Source organism: Stegostoma tigrinum, chromosome 10 (assembly GCF_030684315.1).
Source record: "Stegostoma tigrinum isolate sSteTig4 chromosome 10, sSteTig4.hap1, whole genome shotgun sequence".
NCBI classification, from domain to species: domain Eukaryota; kingdom Metazoa; phylum Chordata; class Chondrichthyes; order Orectolobiformes; family Stegostomatidae; genus Stegostoma; species Stegostoma tigrinum.
In genome coordinates this window covers 1,714,820-1,731,295 of record NC_081363.1, presented here as the reverse complement: position 1 = coordinate 1,731,295, position 16,476 = coordinate 1,714,820, and the positions used below count along the sequence as shown (strand labels likewise).

Genomic DNA, 16,476 nt, shown 5'->3' with positions numbered 1-16,476 from the left:
AGAGAGAGAGAGCGCGCGACTGTGATAGAGAGAGAGAGAGAGAGAGAGACTGGGATAGAGAGAGAGACAGCGACTGGGATAGAGTGAGAGAGCGAGAGCGACTGGGATAGAGAGAGAGACAGCGACTGGGATAGAGTGAGAGAGCGAGAGCGACTGGGATAGAGAGAGAGAGAGAGAGAGACTGGGGTAGAGGGATAGAGAGAGAGAGAGACTGGGATAGAGGGATAGAGAGAGAGAGAGAGCGACTGGGATAGAGAGAGAGACACAGAGGGCGACTGGGATAGAGAGAGGATGAGCGCAACTGAGAGAGAGAGAGAGGATGAGCGCTACTGGGATAGAGAGAGAGAGAGCCCGACTGGGATAGAGAGCGAGAGAGAGAGAGAGAGCGCGACTGGAATAGAGAGAGAGAGAGAGACTGGGATAGAGAGAGAGAGAGAGACTGGGATAGAGAGAGAGAGAGACTGGGTTAGAGAGAGAGACTGGGGTAGAGAGAGAGGGAGCGCAACTGGGATAGAGAGAGAGAGAGGGACTGGGATAGAGAGAGAGAGAGACTGGGATAGAGAGAGGATGAGCGCTACTGGGATAGAGAGAGAGAGAGAGAGAGAGAGCGCGACTGTGATAGAGAGAGAGAGAGAGAGAGACTGGGATAGAGAGAGAGACAGAGCGACTGTGATAGAGATAGTGAGAGCGCGACTGGCATAGAGAGAGAGACAGCGACTGGGATAGAGTGAGAGAGCGAGAGCGACTGGGATAGAGAGAGAGACACAGAGGGCGAATGGGAGAGAGAGAGAGAGAGACTGGGATAGAGAGAGAGAGAGCGCGCGACTGGGATAGAGAGAGAGAGAGCGCGACTGGGATAGAGAGAGAGAGCGAGTGACTGTGATACAGAGAGAGAGACTGGGATAGAGAGAGAGAGAGCGCGACTGGGATAGAGAGAGAGAGACAGCGCGACTGGGATAGAGAGAGAGAGCGTGACTGGGATAGAGAGAGAGAGAGAGAACGCGACTGTGATAGAGAGAGAGAGTGCGACTGGCATAGAGAGAGAGACAGAGCGACTGTGATAGAGAGAGAGAGAGAGAGACTGGGGTAGAGGGATAGAGAGAGAGAGAGACTGGGATAGAGGGATAGAGAGAGAGAGAGAGAGACTGGGGTAGAGGGATAGAGAGAGAGAGAGACTGGGATAGAGGGATAGAGAGAGAGAGAGAGCGACTGGGATAGAGAGAGAGAGACAGGGCAACTGGGATAGAGAGAGAGAGAGAGAGCGTGACTGGGATAGAGAGAGAGAGAGAACGTGTGCGCCTGGGATAGAGAGAGAGAGAGCATGCCTGGAATAGAGACTGAGAGAGAGAGCGCGTGACTGGAATAGAGAGAGAGAGCGAGAGCGACTGGGATAGAGTCAGAGAGCGAGAGCGACTGGGATAGAGAGAGAGAGAGAGAGAGAGACTGGGATATAGAGAGAGAGAGAGAGCGTGACTGGGATAGAGACTGAGAGAGAGAGCGCGTGACTGGAATAGAGAGAGAGAGAGAGAGCGACTGGGATAGAGTCAGAGAGCGAGAGCGACTGGGATAGAGAGAGAGAGAGACTGGGGTAGAGAGAGAGAGTGAGAGCGACGGATAGAGAGAGAGAGCGCGACTGGGATAGAGAGAGAGAGAGAACGCGACTGTGATAGAGAGAGAGAGAGAGAGACTGGGATAGAGAGAGAGACAGAGCGACTGTGATAGAGTTAGTGAGAGTGCGACTGGCATAGAGAGAGAGACAGCGACTGGGATAGAGTGAGAGAGCGAGAGCGACTGGGATAGAGAGAGAGAGAGACTGGGGTAGAGGGATAGAGAGAGAGAGAGACTGGGATAGAGGGATAGAGAGAGAGAGAGAGCGCGACTGGGATAGAGAGAGAGACACAGAGGGCGACTGGGATAGAGAGAGTGAGAGAGAGAGAGAGACTGGGATATAGAGATTGTGAGAGAGCGTGACTGGATTAGAGAGAGAGAGAGAGAGCGAATGGGATAGAGAGAGCGCGCGACTGGGATAGAGAGAGAGAGAGAGAGAGAGCGTGACTGGGATAGAGGGAGAGAGAGCGCGCGACTGGGATAGAGAGAGAGAGAGCACGACTGGGATAGAGAGAGAGAGCGAGTGACTGTGATACAGAGAGAGAGACTGGGATAGAGAGAGAGAGAGAGCGCGACTGGGATAGAGAGAGAGAGACAGCGCGACTGGGATAGAGAGAGAGAGAGAGCGCGTGCGCCTGGGATAGAGAGAGAGAGAGCGTGCCTGGAATAGAGACTGAGAGAGAGAGCGCGCGACTGGAATAGAGAGAGCGAGAGAGAGAGAGAGAGAGCGACTGGGATAGAGCCAGAGAGCGAGAGCGACTGGGATAGAGAGAGAGAGAGAGAGAGACTGGGATATAGAGAGAGAGAGAGAGAGAGCGTGACTGGGATAGAGAGAGAGGGAGAGAGCGAATGGGATAGAGAGAGAGCGCGACTGGGATAGAGAGAGAGAGAGAGACTGGGATAGAGAGAGAGAGAGAGAGAGAGAGACTGGGATAGAGAGAGAGAGAGACAGCAACTGGGATAGAGTGAGAGAGCGAGAGCGACTGGGATATAGAGAGAGAGAGAGGGAGACTGGTGTAGAGGTATAGAGAGAGAGAGAGAGACTGGGATAGAGAGAGAGAGAGAGAGCGCGTGCGCCTGGGATAGAGAGAGAGAGAGAGCGTGCCTGGAATAGAGACTGAGAGAGAGAGCGCGCGACTGGAATAGAGAGAGCGAGAGAGTGAGAGAGAGAGCGACTGAGATAGAGTCAGAGAGCGAGAGCGACTGGGATAGAGAGAGAGAGACTGAGATATAGAGAGAGAGAGAGAGCGTGACTGGGATAGAGAGAGAGGGTGAGAGCGAATGGGATAGAGAGAGAGCGCGACTGGGATAGAGAGAGAGAGACTGGGATATAGAGAGAGAGAGAGAGCGTGACTGGGATAGAGAGAGAGGGAGAGAGCGAATGGGATAGAGAGAGAGCGCGACTGGGATAGAGAGAGAGAGAGAGAGAGAGAGAGACTGGGATAGAGAGAGAGAGAGTGAGAGCGACTGGGATAGAGAGAGAGAACGCGACTGGGATAGAGAGAGAGAGAGTACGCGACTGTGATAGAGAGAGAGAGAGAGACTGGGATAGAGAGAGAGACAGAGCGACTGTGATAGAGTTAGTGAGAGCGCGACTGGCATAGAGAGAGAGACAGAGCGACTGTGATAGAGTTAGTGAGAGCGCGACTGGCATAGAGAGAGAGACAGAGCGACTGTGATAGAGTTAGTGAGAGTGTGACTGGCATAGAGAGAGAGACAGCGACTGGGATAGAGTGAGAGAGCGAGAGCGACTGGGATAGAGAGAGAGAGAGAGAGACTGGGGTCGAGGGATAGAGAGAGAGAGAGAGAGACTGGGATAGAGGGATAGAGAGAGAGAGAGAGCGACTGGGATAGAGAGAGAGACACAGAGGGCGACTGGGATAGAGAGAGGATGAGCGCAACTGAGAGAGAGAGAGAGGATGAGCGCTACTGGGATAGAGAGAGAGAGAGCCCGACTGGGATAGAGAGCGAGAGAGAGCGCGACTGGAATAGAGAGTGAGAGAGAGACTGGGATAGAGAGAGAGAGAGAGAGAGACTGGGATAGAGAGAGAGAGAGAGTGGGTTAGAGAGAGAGATAGAGAGAGACTGGGGTAGAGAGAGAGGGAGCGCAACTGGGATAGAGAGAGAGAGAGGGACTGGGATAGAGAGAGAGAGAGACTGGGATAGAGAGAGAGGGGATGAGCGCAACTGAGAGAGAGAGAGGATGAACGCTACTGGGATAGAGAGAGAGAGAGAGAGAGCGCGACTGCGATAGAGAGAGAGAGAGAGACTGGGATAGAGAGAGAGACAGAGCGACTGTGATAGAGATAGTGAGAGCGCGAGTGGCATAGAGAGAGAGACAGCGACTAGGATAGAGTGAGAGAGCGAGAGCGACTGGGATAGAGAGAGAGAGAGAGACTGGGGTAGAGGGATAGAGAGAGAGAGAGACTGGGATAGAGAGAGAGAGAGAGAGAGAGCGACTGGGATAGAGAGAGAGACACAGAGGGCGACTGGGATAGATAGAGGATGAGCGCAACTGAGAGAGAGAGAGAGAGAGAGGATGAGCGCTACTGGGATAGAGAGAGAGAGAGCGCGACTGGGATAGAGAGTGAGAGAGAGACTGGGATAGAGGGATAGAGAGAGAGAGAGAGAGAGAGAGACACTGGGATAGAGAGAGAGAGAGACTGGGGTAGAGAGAGAGGGAGCGCGACTGGGATAGAGAGAGAGAGAGAGAGAGAGAGAGAGAGAGCGCGACTGGGATAGAGAGAGAGACTGGGTTAGAGAGAGAGAGAGAGAGAGAGACTGGGATAGAGAGAGAGAGAGAGAGAGTGCGACTGGGATAGAGAGAGAGAGAGAAAGACTGGGTTAGAGAGAGAGAGAGACAGAGAGACAGAGAGAGAGACTGGGATAGGGAGAGAGAGAGAGAGTGACTGTGATAGCAAGGGAAAGGGAGATTGGGATAGTGAGAGAGAGAGGGTGATTGGGATAGAGAGAGAGAGAGACTGGGATCGATATAGATAGAGAGAGAGCATTTGTGAAGGAAAAAAACCGAGTTAATGTTTTGAGTCCGGTGACGCTTCGTCAGAACTGCTACAGGCAAGCTGGCTGGTTTTTTCTTCCTGATTTACACCATCCGCAGTTCTTTCAGTTTTTATTAAGTAGTTGGGCATGTTGGGAGAGTCGGCAATGGGGAAAGGCGTTGGGAATCTGATGCACAAGGGGGCTTGGGAGTCTCCATTCAGGATTCTCTTAAGGTTAATGTGTGGGTTTTGATTTAATTTATTGTCACGTATCGAGGTACAGTGCAAAGTGCTGTTTAGTGCGCGATATATCCAGATCGTTCCGTACCAAGTGCATCAGGCTGCCAGAACAGAGTGCAGAATACAGTATGACAGTCACAGATAAAGTGCAGAGAGAACGAGATCAGAACTAACATTGGAGATATTCGTTTAAAAGCCTGCTATCACCAAGGCAGAAGCTGTTCTTGATCTGTTTATACGTGTATTCAAATTTTTATACCTCCTGCCCAATGGAAGAGGGTGGCAGAAACTATAACCAGGGTGGGAGGGATCTTTGATTAAGTGGGCTGTTTACCTGGGGCAGTGCGGAAATATAGGCGGCGTTAGTGTAAGGAAGGCTGGTTTGTGTGCAGGTCTGGGCTGTGTTCACAACTCTCTAGTTTCTTGTAGTTTTAGGAAGAGCAGTTGCTGTACAAAGTCTTGATGCATCCTGATGGACGCTTTCTCTGGTGCATCGATGAAAATCGAGAACTTTGAAGACATGCTGCCATGAATGTATAAGGAGTACAGTAGGGAACCAGTGTTGAGGACCATTGTGGAGGAGGTGTTTTTGTTTATCCTTGCTGATTGTGGCCTGTGGATCAGGAAGTTGAGGATCCAGTTAGAGGGGGGAGCTGGGAACTAGGTCTTGGAGGGTAGAGATGAGTTTGTTTGGAATTATGATGTTGAAGGCAGGGCTGTACTCAACGAGCAGGTGCCTGACACAGGAGTCTTTGTTATCCAGATGTTCCAGGGATGAGTGCAGGGCCAGAGAAATGGCATCCTCTGTGGATCTGTTATGTTGGTAGGCAGACTGTAGGGGATTGAGGCAGGTTGAGAGCTTGGACTTGATGGTGGCCATGACCAGCATCTCAAAGCACCTCATGTTTATTGAAGTCAGAGCTATTGGACGTTAGTCATTAAGGCACACTGCATGTGCTTTCTCTAGTACGGGGATGGTGGTCTTCTTGAAGCAGGTGGGCACTTCGGCTTGTAGGAGGGAGAAGTTGAAGATGTCCAGGAATGCGCAGGATCTGAATGCTTGACCGGGGACACCAACTGGGCCCATCATTTTCCTTGGGTTGACTCTCAGGAAGACTGATCTGACTTCTGAAGAGCGATAGACAGAACAGGTGTGCCTCAGGCTGTTGGGGCAGGAGTTGCCATGCTGGTGGTATTCTGCTCAAACGGAGCATAGAAAGCATTGAGCATGTCAGGGAGGGATGCATCGTTGTCCGCTATCTTATGCTGTTTCATTTTGTATCCCGTAAAGTCGTTCAAGTTTTGCCATAGACATCAGGGATCTGTTTGGCAGGTCTGGGCCTCTGACTTGGTCTGGCACTGCTTCTTGGCCTCCCTGATGGCTTTGCGGAGGTCATATCTGGATTTCCAGTATTGGTCTAGGTCACCCGACTTGAATGCTGCATGCCTGGTCTTCAGTAGGGAGTTGATTTCCTGGTTCATCCAAGGTTTCCAGTTGGGGAACACTCTGATTGACTTCTTTGGTACAACTTCCTCAGGGAAATGTCCCCGGCCCATCCATTTTCAGCTGCTTCATCAGTGACCTTCCCTCCGTCATAAGGTCAGAAGTGGGGATGTTCGCTGATGATTGCACAATGTTCAGCACCATTCATGACTCCTCAGGTACTGAAGCAGTCCATGTTCAAAAGGAGCATGATCTGGACAATATCCAGGCTTGGGATGGCAAGGGGAAAGTGATATTCACGCCACACAACTGCCAGGCTATGACCATCACCAATAAGAGACCATCTGATCACCGCTCCTTGACATTCTATAGTGTTACCATCACTGAATCCCCCACCATCAACATCCTGGGGGTTACCATTGACCAGAAACTCAACTGGACTCACCACATTAACACAGGGGCGGCAAGAACAGGCCAGAAGCTGGGAACCCTGCCGGGAGTAACTCACCTCCTGACTCCCCAAAGCCTGTCCACCATCTACAAGGCACAAGTCAGGAGTGTGATGGAATACTCCCCACTTGCCTGGATGGGTGCAGCCCCAACAACACTCAAGAAGCTTGACACCTTCCAGGATAAAGCAGCCGCTTGATTGGCACCACATCCACAAACATCCCACTCCCCCCACCACCGACACTCAGCAGCAGTTTGTACCATCTACAGGATGCACTGCAGAAATTCACCAAAGATCCTCACAGCACCTTCAAAATGCACGACCGCTTCCATCCAGAAGGGCAAGGGCATCAGACATATGGGAATACCACCCCCTCCAAGTCACCCACCATCCTGACTTGGAATTATATCGCTTGGAGCAGTTTACATGGTGTAAGCCTTGCCACATTGGCAAAGTCCATGAGGTTGGTCTAGGTCTCAAGCTGAATTTAGTATTGCCTCTTGGCGTCTCTGCTGTCTTTGTGAATGCCATTCCTGGGTTTCCTGTATAGGCTGGGGTTGCCCAACTTGTACACCTCCGATCTGCACTTCAGCAGGGAGCGAAGCTCCTGGTTCATCCAGGGTTTTTGGTTGGAGAAGGTTAGAACTAACTTCTTCCACATGCTGTCTTCTACACATTTACTAATGAAGTCTATAACAGGAGGGGCGTGCTCCTTTAGACTTGTTGCTACGTTTATGAAAATGGACTCGAAGCAGTTCCATAGAAGCCCTTCCATTACCTCACAATAGCACAGCACTACTTTCTGTACTGGGCCCTCGCACTTCAGTTTCTGTCTGTCAGCCGGGAGGAAGTGCACAGCATTGTGATCGATTGATGGAGTGGTTGGTGCCTTCGGTTGTACAGAAGTGGTCGAGGATATTGGGATCTCTGGTGGGACAGTGGCGATGTTGATGGTATTTTGGTAGCATGTTCCTGTGGGTGGCCGTGTTGAAGTTACTGGCTGTGATGGACTCAGGGTATTCTGTCTGTGGTCTGTCGAATTGTATACTTTGTCAAGAGTACTGTCACTTCCACATGGGTTGGGATGTAGACCGCGGTCAGTGTGGCAGGGGTGAGCTCACACAGCAGGTAGTAAGGACATCACTTTACTGTAAGATATTCTAGGTCCAGGGAGCAGCAGGATCACCACGAGGTGTAGATGTGGAAGTAAACCCCTCCATCCCTTGACTTGCCCTGGGACACCAGCCAGATTGTACAGTGAACTAGAAACCCTCAGGTTGTAAAGCACCCTCAGGTGTAGCAGGAGGGAGCCATGCCTCTATGGGACAGAGCACACAGCAATCTCTCAATTCCCTTTGCAAGGTGAATCGAGCTTTAATTGTTTTCAATGGTTTGAACATTTGCCAGCAACATGCTGGGGAGGAGGGGCAGATGGAGCTTGAAACCCTGAAGTTTCAGTCTTACCTGACATCTGGTGTGTCTCCCAGGTTTCCTGGGTAGGCGGCTGTCCCCAGTCAATCCGCAGTGTTGCTGAAGTAAGTCTGTGCTCCTCGCGGGTTCCCAGCCACCAGTCACAGCCCTGACTGCCCCATGGGGTTCTTGTGGTTGGTTTGGTCGGGCCTCCTCAATGTCAGCTAATTGTGGGGTCAGGCCCTGTCCCCGCATCGGTCAGACCATGTTCCCAGATTTCCACAAGGAGCCAGGCTTGCGGGAGTACAGTAGACCCCTGGTCCCTCTGGGCTTGCGGTTCCAACATTGGTTAGACAAACCTGAGAGAACGTTGTTGGTAATTCTGATGGACATAGCAGCAGAATGACTGTGACATGTAAGAATAAGATCTGCTTCAGACAGCTCACAAAATGTCATACGATCTGGTACAGCCATCTTCTAAAAGTTTAGCAGGATCCCAGCAAGGAGGTTCAGCTGGCAGCTAGGAAGGCAAATGCAGTGTTAGCATTCAGTTCAAGAGGGCTAGGATACAAGAGCAGGGATGCACAAGGCTGTATAAGGCTTTGGTCAGGTTTACTTTGGAATATTTTAAGCAGTTTTGGGTACCATATCTGAGGAAGGAAATGCTGCTGTTGGAGGGAGCCCAGAGGCGATCCCAGGAATGAAGCATTTGTCATATTGGGAGAGCGGTTGAGGTCTCTGGATACGTACCTGAAGGAGTTTAGGAGGCTGAGGAGGACTTCTTATTAAAACATACAGAATAGTGAGAGGCATGGGTAGGGTGGACATGGGGAAGATTTCTCCACTAGTCAGAGAGATTAGGACCCACAGGCACAGCCTCAGAGTGAAGGGACAACCCTTTAGAACTGAGATGAGGAGGAATTTCTTCATCCAGAAGGTGGTGAATCTGTGGAGCACATTGTCACAGAGGGCTGTGGAGGCCAAGGCATTGAGTATTTAAGACAGAAGTAGCCTGAAGGTTCCTGATGAGTAAGGGGATCAAGGGTTACAGGGAGAAGGCAGGGCAATGGATTTAGAAACATACTGGCCATAAACGAACAGTGGAGCACACTGTGCTGCTATATGTTATGGTCCTCTGCCTTGTCATCATTAGTAGGAAAGCTGATGGAGGCCATGAAGAGATCAATATACACTTAGGGAAAAACAAGTCAATGTTTGCCAGTCACCATGTCGTGGGCAGGTCATGTCTGACAAGTTTAATTGAGTTCTTTGTCTGGGTGACACGTGCAGTGGATGGGCGTGGTGCTGTGGATGTTATATATTTGCACTTTCAGAATGCATTAGGAATAGTGCCACATCGCAGGTCGGATAGCAACTTAGAAATGTTTGGGCCTGATGGCTCTTTGGGGCAGCGTGGGTTAGAAGGTGGCTAAAGAACAGGATGTAAAAGGTTGGGAAGGATGGCCATTTCTCAGGCTGGAGACCAATTAGAACATAAACTGTACTGCACAGGAACAGGCCCTTCGGCCCACCATGTCTGTGTCAACCATGATGCTATTCTGAACTAATCCCATTTGCCTGCACATAGTGTGTATTTCTTTACTCCCTGTTCATGTGTCTGTCCAAAGTTCTCTTAAGAGAGAAAGGTACCTTGTTTAATTTTATCTTGAGTTTAGAGCAGTTGAGTTGAAGGTTGTGTTCAGTGTTGGGATACTTGCTTCTTCGGATATATCTAACCAGTTTGGAGGTGGATGTGGGGGCAAAATCTCTAAATTTGCTGATGACCCTAAGCTAGAGAGAATGGCAAATAGTGAGAACGATACTGAGTGACTTCAGAGGGACATGGAGAAGTTGGGCCCAACAGGCAGGCAGCTGGCAAAAGAATTTCGATGTAGAGAAATGTGAGGAAATGTGTTTTAGTGGAAAAAGTGTGGATAGACAATGCTGGCTCAATAGGACAACTTTGAGGGGAATACTGGAGCAGAGGGACCTTGGGGTTTATGTGCCTGATTCTCTGAAGGTGACCAGGCAACGTGAAACAGTTGTTAAACAGGATTATAGGGCCCTTTTAGGTTTATAAATAGCGGCATAAAGCAAGGAAGTGACACTACACCTCTACAACTCATTGTTCACAACACATTTGGGATAAAAGAATGTTAAAGCCCTGGAGAAAGTGCAAAGGACACGAACCAGAATGGTATCAGGAATGAGGAATTTTAAAGGAAAGATTAGAGAGACTGGGATTATTCTCCTTGGAGCAGAGAAGATTAAGAAATGACCTCACTGAGGTGTTCAAAATTCTGAACAATTTTGACAGGGTAAAGAAGGGTATTCTGTGACTTTGTCAGTAGAAAGTAAATGTTTTTAATTACATTAATGTGTATCAATGGCAGGTTTGGCCTCAGTTAGAATCTGGACAGAAATGGTGGGCTCCAACCTGGGAAAGGTGTCAGGGGTTGGAGACGGTGTGGGGCTGTTTGTGAGAATGGGGGATGAGGATGAGGGCACTTCAGTGAATGGGACAAGACTGTGGAAACTGGGATTGCTCTCCACACAGCAGGAGCAAAGCAGGTTGAAGGAAGATGCAGTGAGTTGTGATCTGGAATGTGCTGCTAAAAGGGACTTCAAGGCCGATTCAACAGCAATTTTCTGGATGGAATTGGAATGTCTGGCATGACTCTGGGGAAGAGTAAGGGTTGTGGATTCATGGATTCACTCTTCTAGTAAGACCATAAGTCAGAGGAGTGGAAGTAAGGCCATTCGGCCCATCAAGTCCACTCCACCATTTAAATCATGGCTGATGGGCATTTCAACTCCACTTCCCTGCACTCTCCCCATAGCCCTTGATTCCTTTTGAGATCAAGAATTTGTCGATCTCTGCCTTGAAGACATCCAACGTCCCGGCCTCCACTGCACTCCGCGGCAATGAATTGCACAAGCTGACGATGTTTTCCTCGCATGTGCGTTATAGCGTTGGTTTTAAGTTGGTGTTTGTGCATTCCAATGCTTTAAACGTCTGCTTTCTTCCTCTCCTAAAATACTTCTAGTGAGCTAGTACAGGCAGCAGGAGGTGAATGGTCTCCTGTGTTGTATCGCTGGCTATGTAATGGCTGTTCCCTTCTCTGGTCTTTCCCAGATTCCCTGTGCTATGGATGAGCTGGCTCATGACCTGGCGTCTGCCCTTGATGAGACATCTGAGCAGAACCGTGTAGACGAAGAGATCTGGGATGGGCCTGGCCTGTGCCCCCGGCAGCAGCAGAGACGGCAGGCGCGCAAGCGGAGGGGTCGAAAACGCCGCTCCAACTCGAACCACTCGCTGGACTACACACGGTGCTACAGCGAGGTGTCTGAATCCAGTCAGGATGAGGTGGGGCTGGCTGCTGGCGGAGCGGACACTGACTCTGATGATGACCGGGCAGTGGTGAAACGACTCTCCTCTCTTAACGTCACGCTGAAGGGCAAGTATCACAACTGGCACGAGTCAGACTCTTTCACGGAGAATAGCCCGGGCCAGCCACTCAGGCGAAGACGCAAAGTCAAACGTGTGACCTCAGGCAGTGCAGGGGACGTCAGCTCCACACTGCAGAAGAAGCTGAAGGTGTCAGAACCCAGGCCAGGATCTCAGTCTCCCTCGTGTCCCCTGAAACCCCCCAGCCAACACAAGAAGCAGCGCCTGTCCAAAGCAGCTGATGAGGAGTCTTGGCTGAGCCCTGAGGGGCGCTCGATCCACCATAACCTTCACCTGGAGGGAGGCCTTCATAAGAAGGTGATGGACTGTCAGACCGAGGAGAACAAAGCCTCAGATGAGAACATGACTGACAGGTAACAGTGAATGTGATTCACAGGAACCATCCTGCTGTCAGTTGGTACTCTGTGACTGTCACTCTCACTACAGGCTTAGGGGTTCCACAGCCATTTCCAAGGTTTGAGCATAGGCCAACACTCCATTGCTGTTGTGAGGGAATCATACACTGTTAGGGAGCGCCGCACCATTGGAGGGTCGGTGCTGAGGGAGTGCCGCACTGTCGGAGGGTCAGTGCTGAGGGAGCACGCCGCTGTCGGAGGGTCAGTGCTGAGGGAGGGCCGCACCGTCAGAGGGTCAGTGCTGAGGGAGCGCCGCACCGTCGGAGGGTCAGTGCTGAGGGAGTGGGCACTGTCGGAAGGTCATTGCTGAGGGAGGGCCGCACCGTCGGAGGGTCAGTGCTGATGGAGCGCCGCACAGTCGGAGGGTCAGTGCTGAGGGAGCGCCGCACTGTCGGAGGGTCAGTGCTGAGGGAGCGCACCGCTGTCGGAGGGTCAGTGCTGAGGGAGCGCCATGCTGTCGCAGAGTCAGCGCAGAGGGAGCGCTGTACTGTCACAGGGTCAGCGCAGAGGGAGTGCTGCGCTGTGTGGTGGTGGGGATATTATAAACCTTAAATTCTACTGGGAAATGTTTGAGTCTATTATCAAGGGTGTAATTACAGAGCATTTAGAGATACATAATATAATCAAGTCAGCGTGGGCTCAAGAAAGAGGAATCAGGCCCTGACACATTTACTAGGATTCTTTGAGGAGGTAGCAAGCAGTAGGTGTACTCTGTTGGATGCTCTGGTGCTTGATAATTTCCTGTGTATTGGGTATTTCAGGAAGGCGAGAGCTTCTGCATCTATGCAGTCGTCTCTTGAGAACCTTGAGATCTGTAGGGAGCTCACAACGAGTTACAGTGTCGGTGCCATCTTAGATCCCACCCTGTTAATCTCTGGATTAAGAGTCCAGCGATAACACCACTGGGCCACAGCCTCCCCTTATGAGGAGGGATTGAATAGTTTGGGCCTGTACTCACTGGAGTTTAGAAGAATGAGAAATGACCTTATTGAAGATTCTCGGGAGACTTGACAGGGTAGTTGCAGAAAGATTGCTTCCCCTTGTGTACAAGTCTAGAACCAGAGGGCATCGTCTGAGAGTAAGGGGTCGCCTGTATCAGACAGAGATGAGGAGGAAATTCTTCTCAGAGGGTAGTGAATCTGGAATTCCTCACTACCGAGGCCTATCTAAGCTTGGTCATTAAGTATATTCAAAGCTGAGACAGACAGATCTTTAATGAGGAAGGGAGTTGAGACTGACGGGGTAAATACATACCCCCTAGTTTAAAACTTTTCAACTGTGGGACAAAGATTCTGACCCTCAACCCTTTCTGTGCATCTGATAGAAGCCGAGAAAGCTATCAACTCTCCCCTCGGCCTCTGCCACTCAAGAGAAAACAACCCCCCCCCCGCCGCCGTTCTTCTAGCCTCTCCTTATGGCTCATACCCTCTAATCCAGGCAGCATCCTGCCCAAAGCCTCCACATTCTTCCTGTAATGTGGCAACCAGAATCGAACAAAATACTTTAAGTGTGGCCTAATCAAAGTATTATAAAGCTGCAGCACGACATCTGACTACTTAGTTCCCCAACCAATAAGGGCAAGCTTGCCATATGCCTTGTTTACCACCCTATCTGCTTGTGTGGACACTTTCAGGGAACTATGGGTTTGAACCCCAAGATCCCTCTGTACATCAGTGCTGTTGAGGGTCCTGCCCTTAACTGTACACTTTTCTATAACATTTGATTTCCAAAGTGCAGCACCTGACTCTTACCCAGATTAAACTCCATCTGCTATTTCTCTGATCATAACTGCAACTGATCTATATCCTGCTGTATCCTTTCACAACCTTTTACACTATCCACAATTCTACCAATCTTTGTATCAGCTGCAAGCTTACTAATTCACCCATCTATAGTTTTTTTCAGTTCACTTTGTGGGATGTGGATGTTGCTGGCTGGCCATCATTTCTTGCCCATCCCTAGTTGCCCTTTCATTCAAGTCCTTTATATATATCACAAACAGCAGAGATCCTAATCTGGATCCCTGCGGAACACCACTTGTCACGGACCTCCAGCCTGAACAACACCCTGCTACCACTACCCTCTGCCTTCTATGAGCAAACTAATTCTGAATCCAAGATAATGGGAACTGCAGATGCTGGAGATTCCAAGATAATAAAATGTGAGGCTGGATGAACACAGCAGGCCAAGCAGCATCTCAGGAGCACAAAAGCTGACGTTTCGGGCCTAGACCCTTCATCAGAGAGGGGGATGGGGGGAGGGAACTGGAATAAATAGGGAGAGAGGGGGAGGCGGACCGAAGATGGAGAGTAAAGAAGATAGGTGGAGAGGGTGTAGGTGGGGAGGTAGGGAGGGGATAGGTCAGTCCGGGGAAGACGGACAGGTCAAGGAGGTGGGATGAGGTTAGTAGGTAGCTGGGGGTGCGGCTTGGGGTGGGAGGAAGGGATGGGTGAGAGGAAGAACCGGTTAGGGAGGCAGAGACAGGTTGGACTGGTTTTGGGATGCAGTGGGTGGGGGGGAAGAGCTGGGCTGGTTGTGTGGTGCAGTGGGGGGAGGGGATGAACTGGGCTGGTTTAGGGATGCAGTAGGGGAAGGGGAGATTTTGAAACTGGTGAAGTCCACATTGATACCATATGGCTGCAGGGTTCCCAGGCGGAATATGAGTTGCTGTTCCTGCAACCTTCGGGTGGCATCATTGTGGCAGTGCAGGAGGCCCATGATGGACATGTCATCAAGAGAATGGGAGGGGGAGTGGAAATGGTTTGCGACTGGGAGGTGCAGTTGTTTGTTGCGAACTGAGCGGAGGTGTTCTGCAAAGCGGTCCCCAAGCCTCCGCTTGGTTTCCCCAATGTAGAGGAAGCCGCACCGGGTACAGTGGATGCAGTATACCACATTGGCAGATGTGCAGGTGAACCTCTGCTTAATGTGGAATGTCATCTTGGGGCCTGGGATGGGGGTGAGGGAGGAGGTGTGGGGACAAGTGTAGCATTTCCTGCGGTTGCAGGGGAAGGTGCCGGGTGTGGTGGGGTTGGAGGGCAGTGTGGAGCGAACAAGGGAGTCACGGAGAGAGTGGTCTCTCCGGAAAGCAGACAGGGGAGGGGATGGAAAAATGTCTTGGGTGGTGGGGTCGGATTGTAAATGGCGGAAGTGTCGGAGGATAATGCGTTGTATCCGGAGGTTGGTAGGGTGGTGTGTGAGAACGAGGGGGATCCTCTTGGGGCGGTTGTGGCGGGGGCGGGGTGTGAGGGATGTGTCGCGGGAAATGCGGGAGACGCGGTCAAGGGCGTTCTCGATCACCGTGGGGGGAAAGTTGCGGTCCTTAAAGAACTTGGACATCTGGGATGTGCGGGAGTGGAATGTCTTGTCGTGGGAGCAGATGCGGCGGAGGCGGAGGAATTGGGAATAGGGGATGGAATTTTTGCAGGAGGGTGGGTGGGAGGAGGTGTATTCTAGGTAGCTGTGGGAGTCGGTGGGCTTGAAATGGACATCAGTTACAAGCTGGTTGCCTGAGATGGAGACTGAGAGGTCCAGGAAGGTGAGGGATGTGCTGGAGATGGCCCAGGTGAACTGAAGGTTGGGGTGGAAGGTGTTGGTGAAGTGGATGAACTGTTCGAGCTCCTCTGGGGAGCAAGAGGCGGCGCCGATACAGTCATCAATGTACCGGAGGAAGAGGTGGGGTTTGGGGCCTGTGTAGGTGCGGAAGAGGGACTGTTCCACGTAACCTACAAAGAGGCAGGCATAGCTGGGGCCCATGCGGGTGCCCATGGCCACCCCCTTGGTCTGTAGGAAGTGGGAGGAGTCAAAAGAGAAGTTGTTGAGTGTGAGGATGAGTTCAGCTAGGCGGATGAGAGTGTCGGTGGAGGGGGCCTGCGGGACAGCAACTCATATTCCGCCTGGGAACCCTGCAGCCATATGGTATCAATGTGGACTTCACCAGTTTCAAAATCTCCCCTTCCCCTACTGCATCCCTAAACCAGCCCAGTTCATCCCCTCCCCCCACTGCACCACACAACCAGCCCAGCTCTTCCCCCCCCACCCACTGCATCCCAAAACCAGTCCAACCTGTCTCTGCCTCCCTAACCGGTTCTTCCTCTCACCCATCCCTTCCTCCCACCCCAAGCCGCACCCCCAGCTACCTACTAACCTCATCCCACCTCCTTGACCTGTCCGTCTTCCCCGGACTGACCTATCCCCTCCCTACCTCCCCACCTACACCCTCTCCACCTATCTTCTTTACTCTCCATCTTCGGTCCGCCTCCCCCTCTCTCCCTATTTATTCCAGTTCCCTCCCCCCATCCCCCTCTCTGATGAAGGGTCTAGGCCCGAAACGTCAGCTTTTGTGCTCCTGAGATGCTGCTTGGCCTGCTGTGTTCATCCAGCCTCACATTTTATTATCTTTAATTCTGAATCCATGTGGCCAAGTCACTGTGAAGCCCATTCACCTTAATCTTCTGGATGAG

At 51.3% G+C, this 16,476-nt stretch overlaps 1 protein-coding gene across 3 annotated transcripts in view; it reads left to right on the top strand.

The window, feature by feature from the left end:
* Window positions 1-4,373: 4,373 nt before the first annotated feature.
* The window catches only part of LOC125455903 (G patch domain-containing protein 2-like), a 35,315-nt gene continuing 23,212 nt past the window's right edge, over window positions 4,374-16,476 (top strand). Inside the window, exons 1-2 of one of the 3 annotated variants that reach the window (XM_048538436.2) lie at window positions 4,374-4,683; window positions 11,289-11,974. In XM_048538436.2, the coding sequence (XP_048394393.1) occupies window positions 11,301-11,974 (674 nt within the window). In that variant the 5' untranslated portion in view covers window positions 4,374-4,683; window positions 11,289-11,300. The remainder of the gene's footprint in view (window positions 4,684-11,288; window positions 11,975-16,476) is intronic. The other 2 variants (XM_048538435.2, XM_048538437.2) reach the window with 2 other exon arrangements.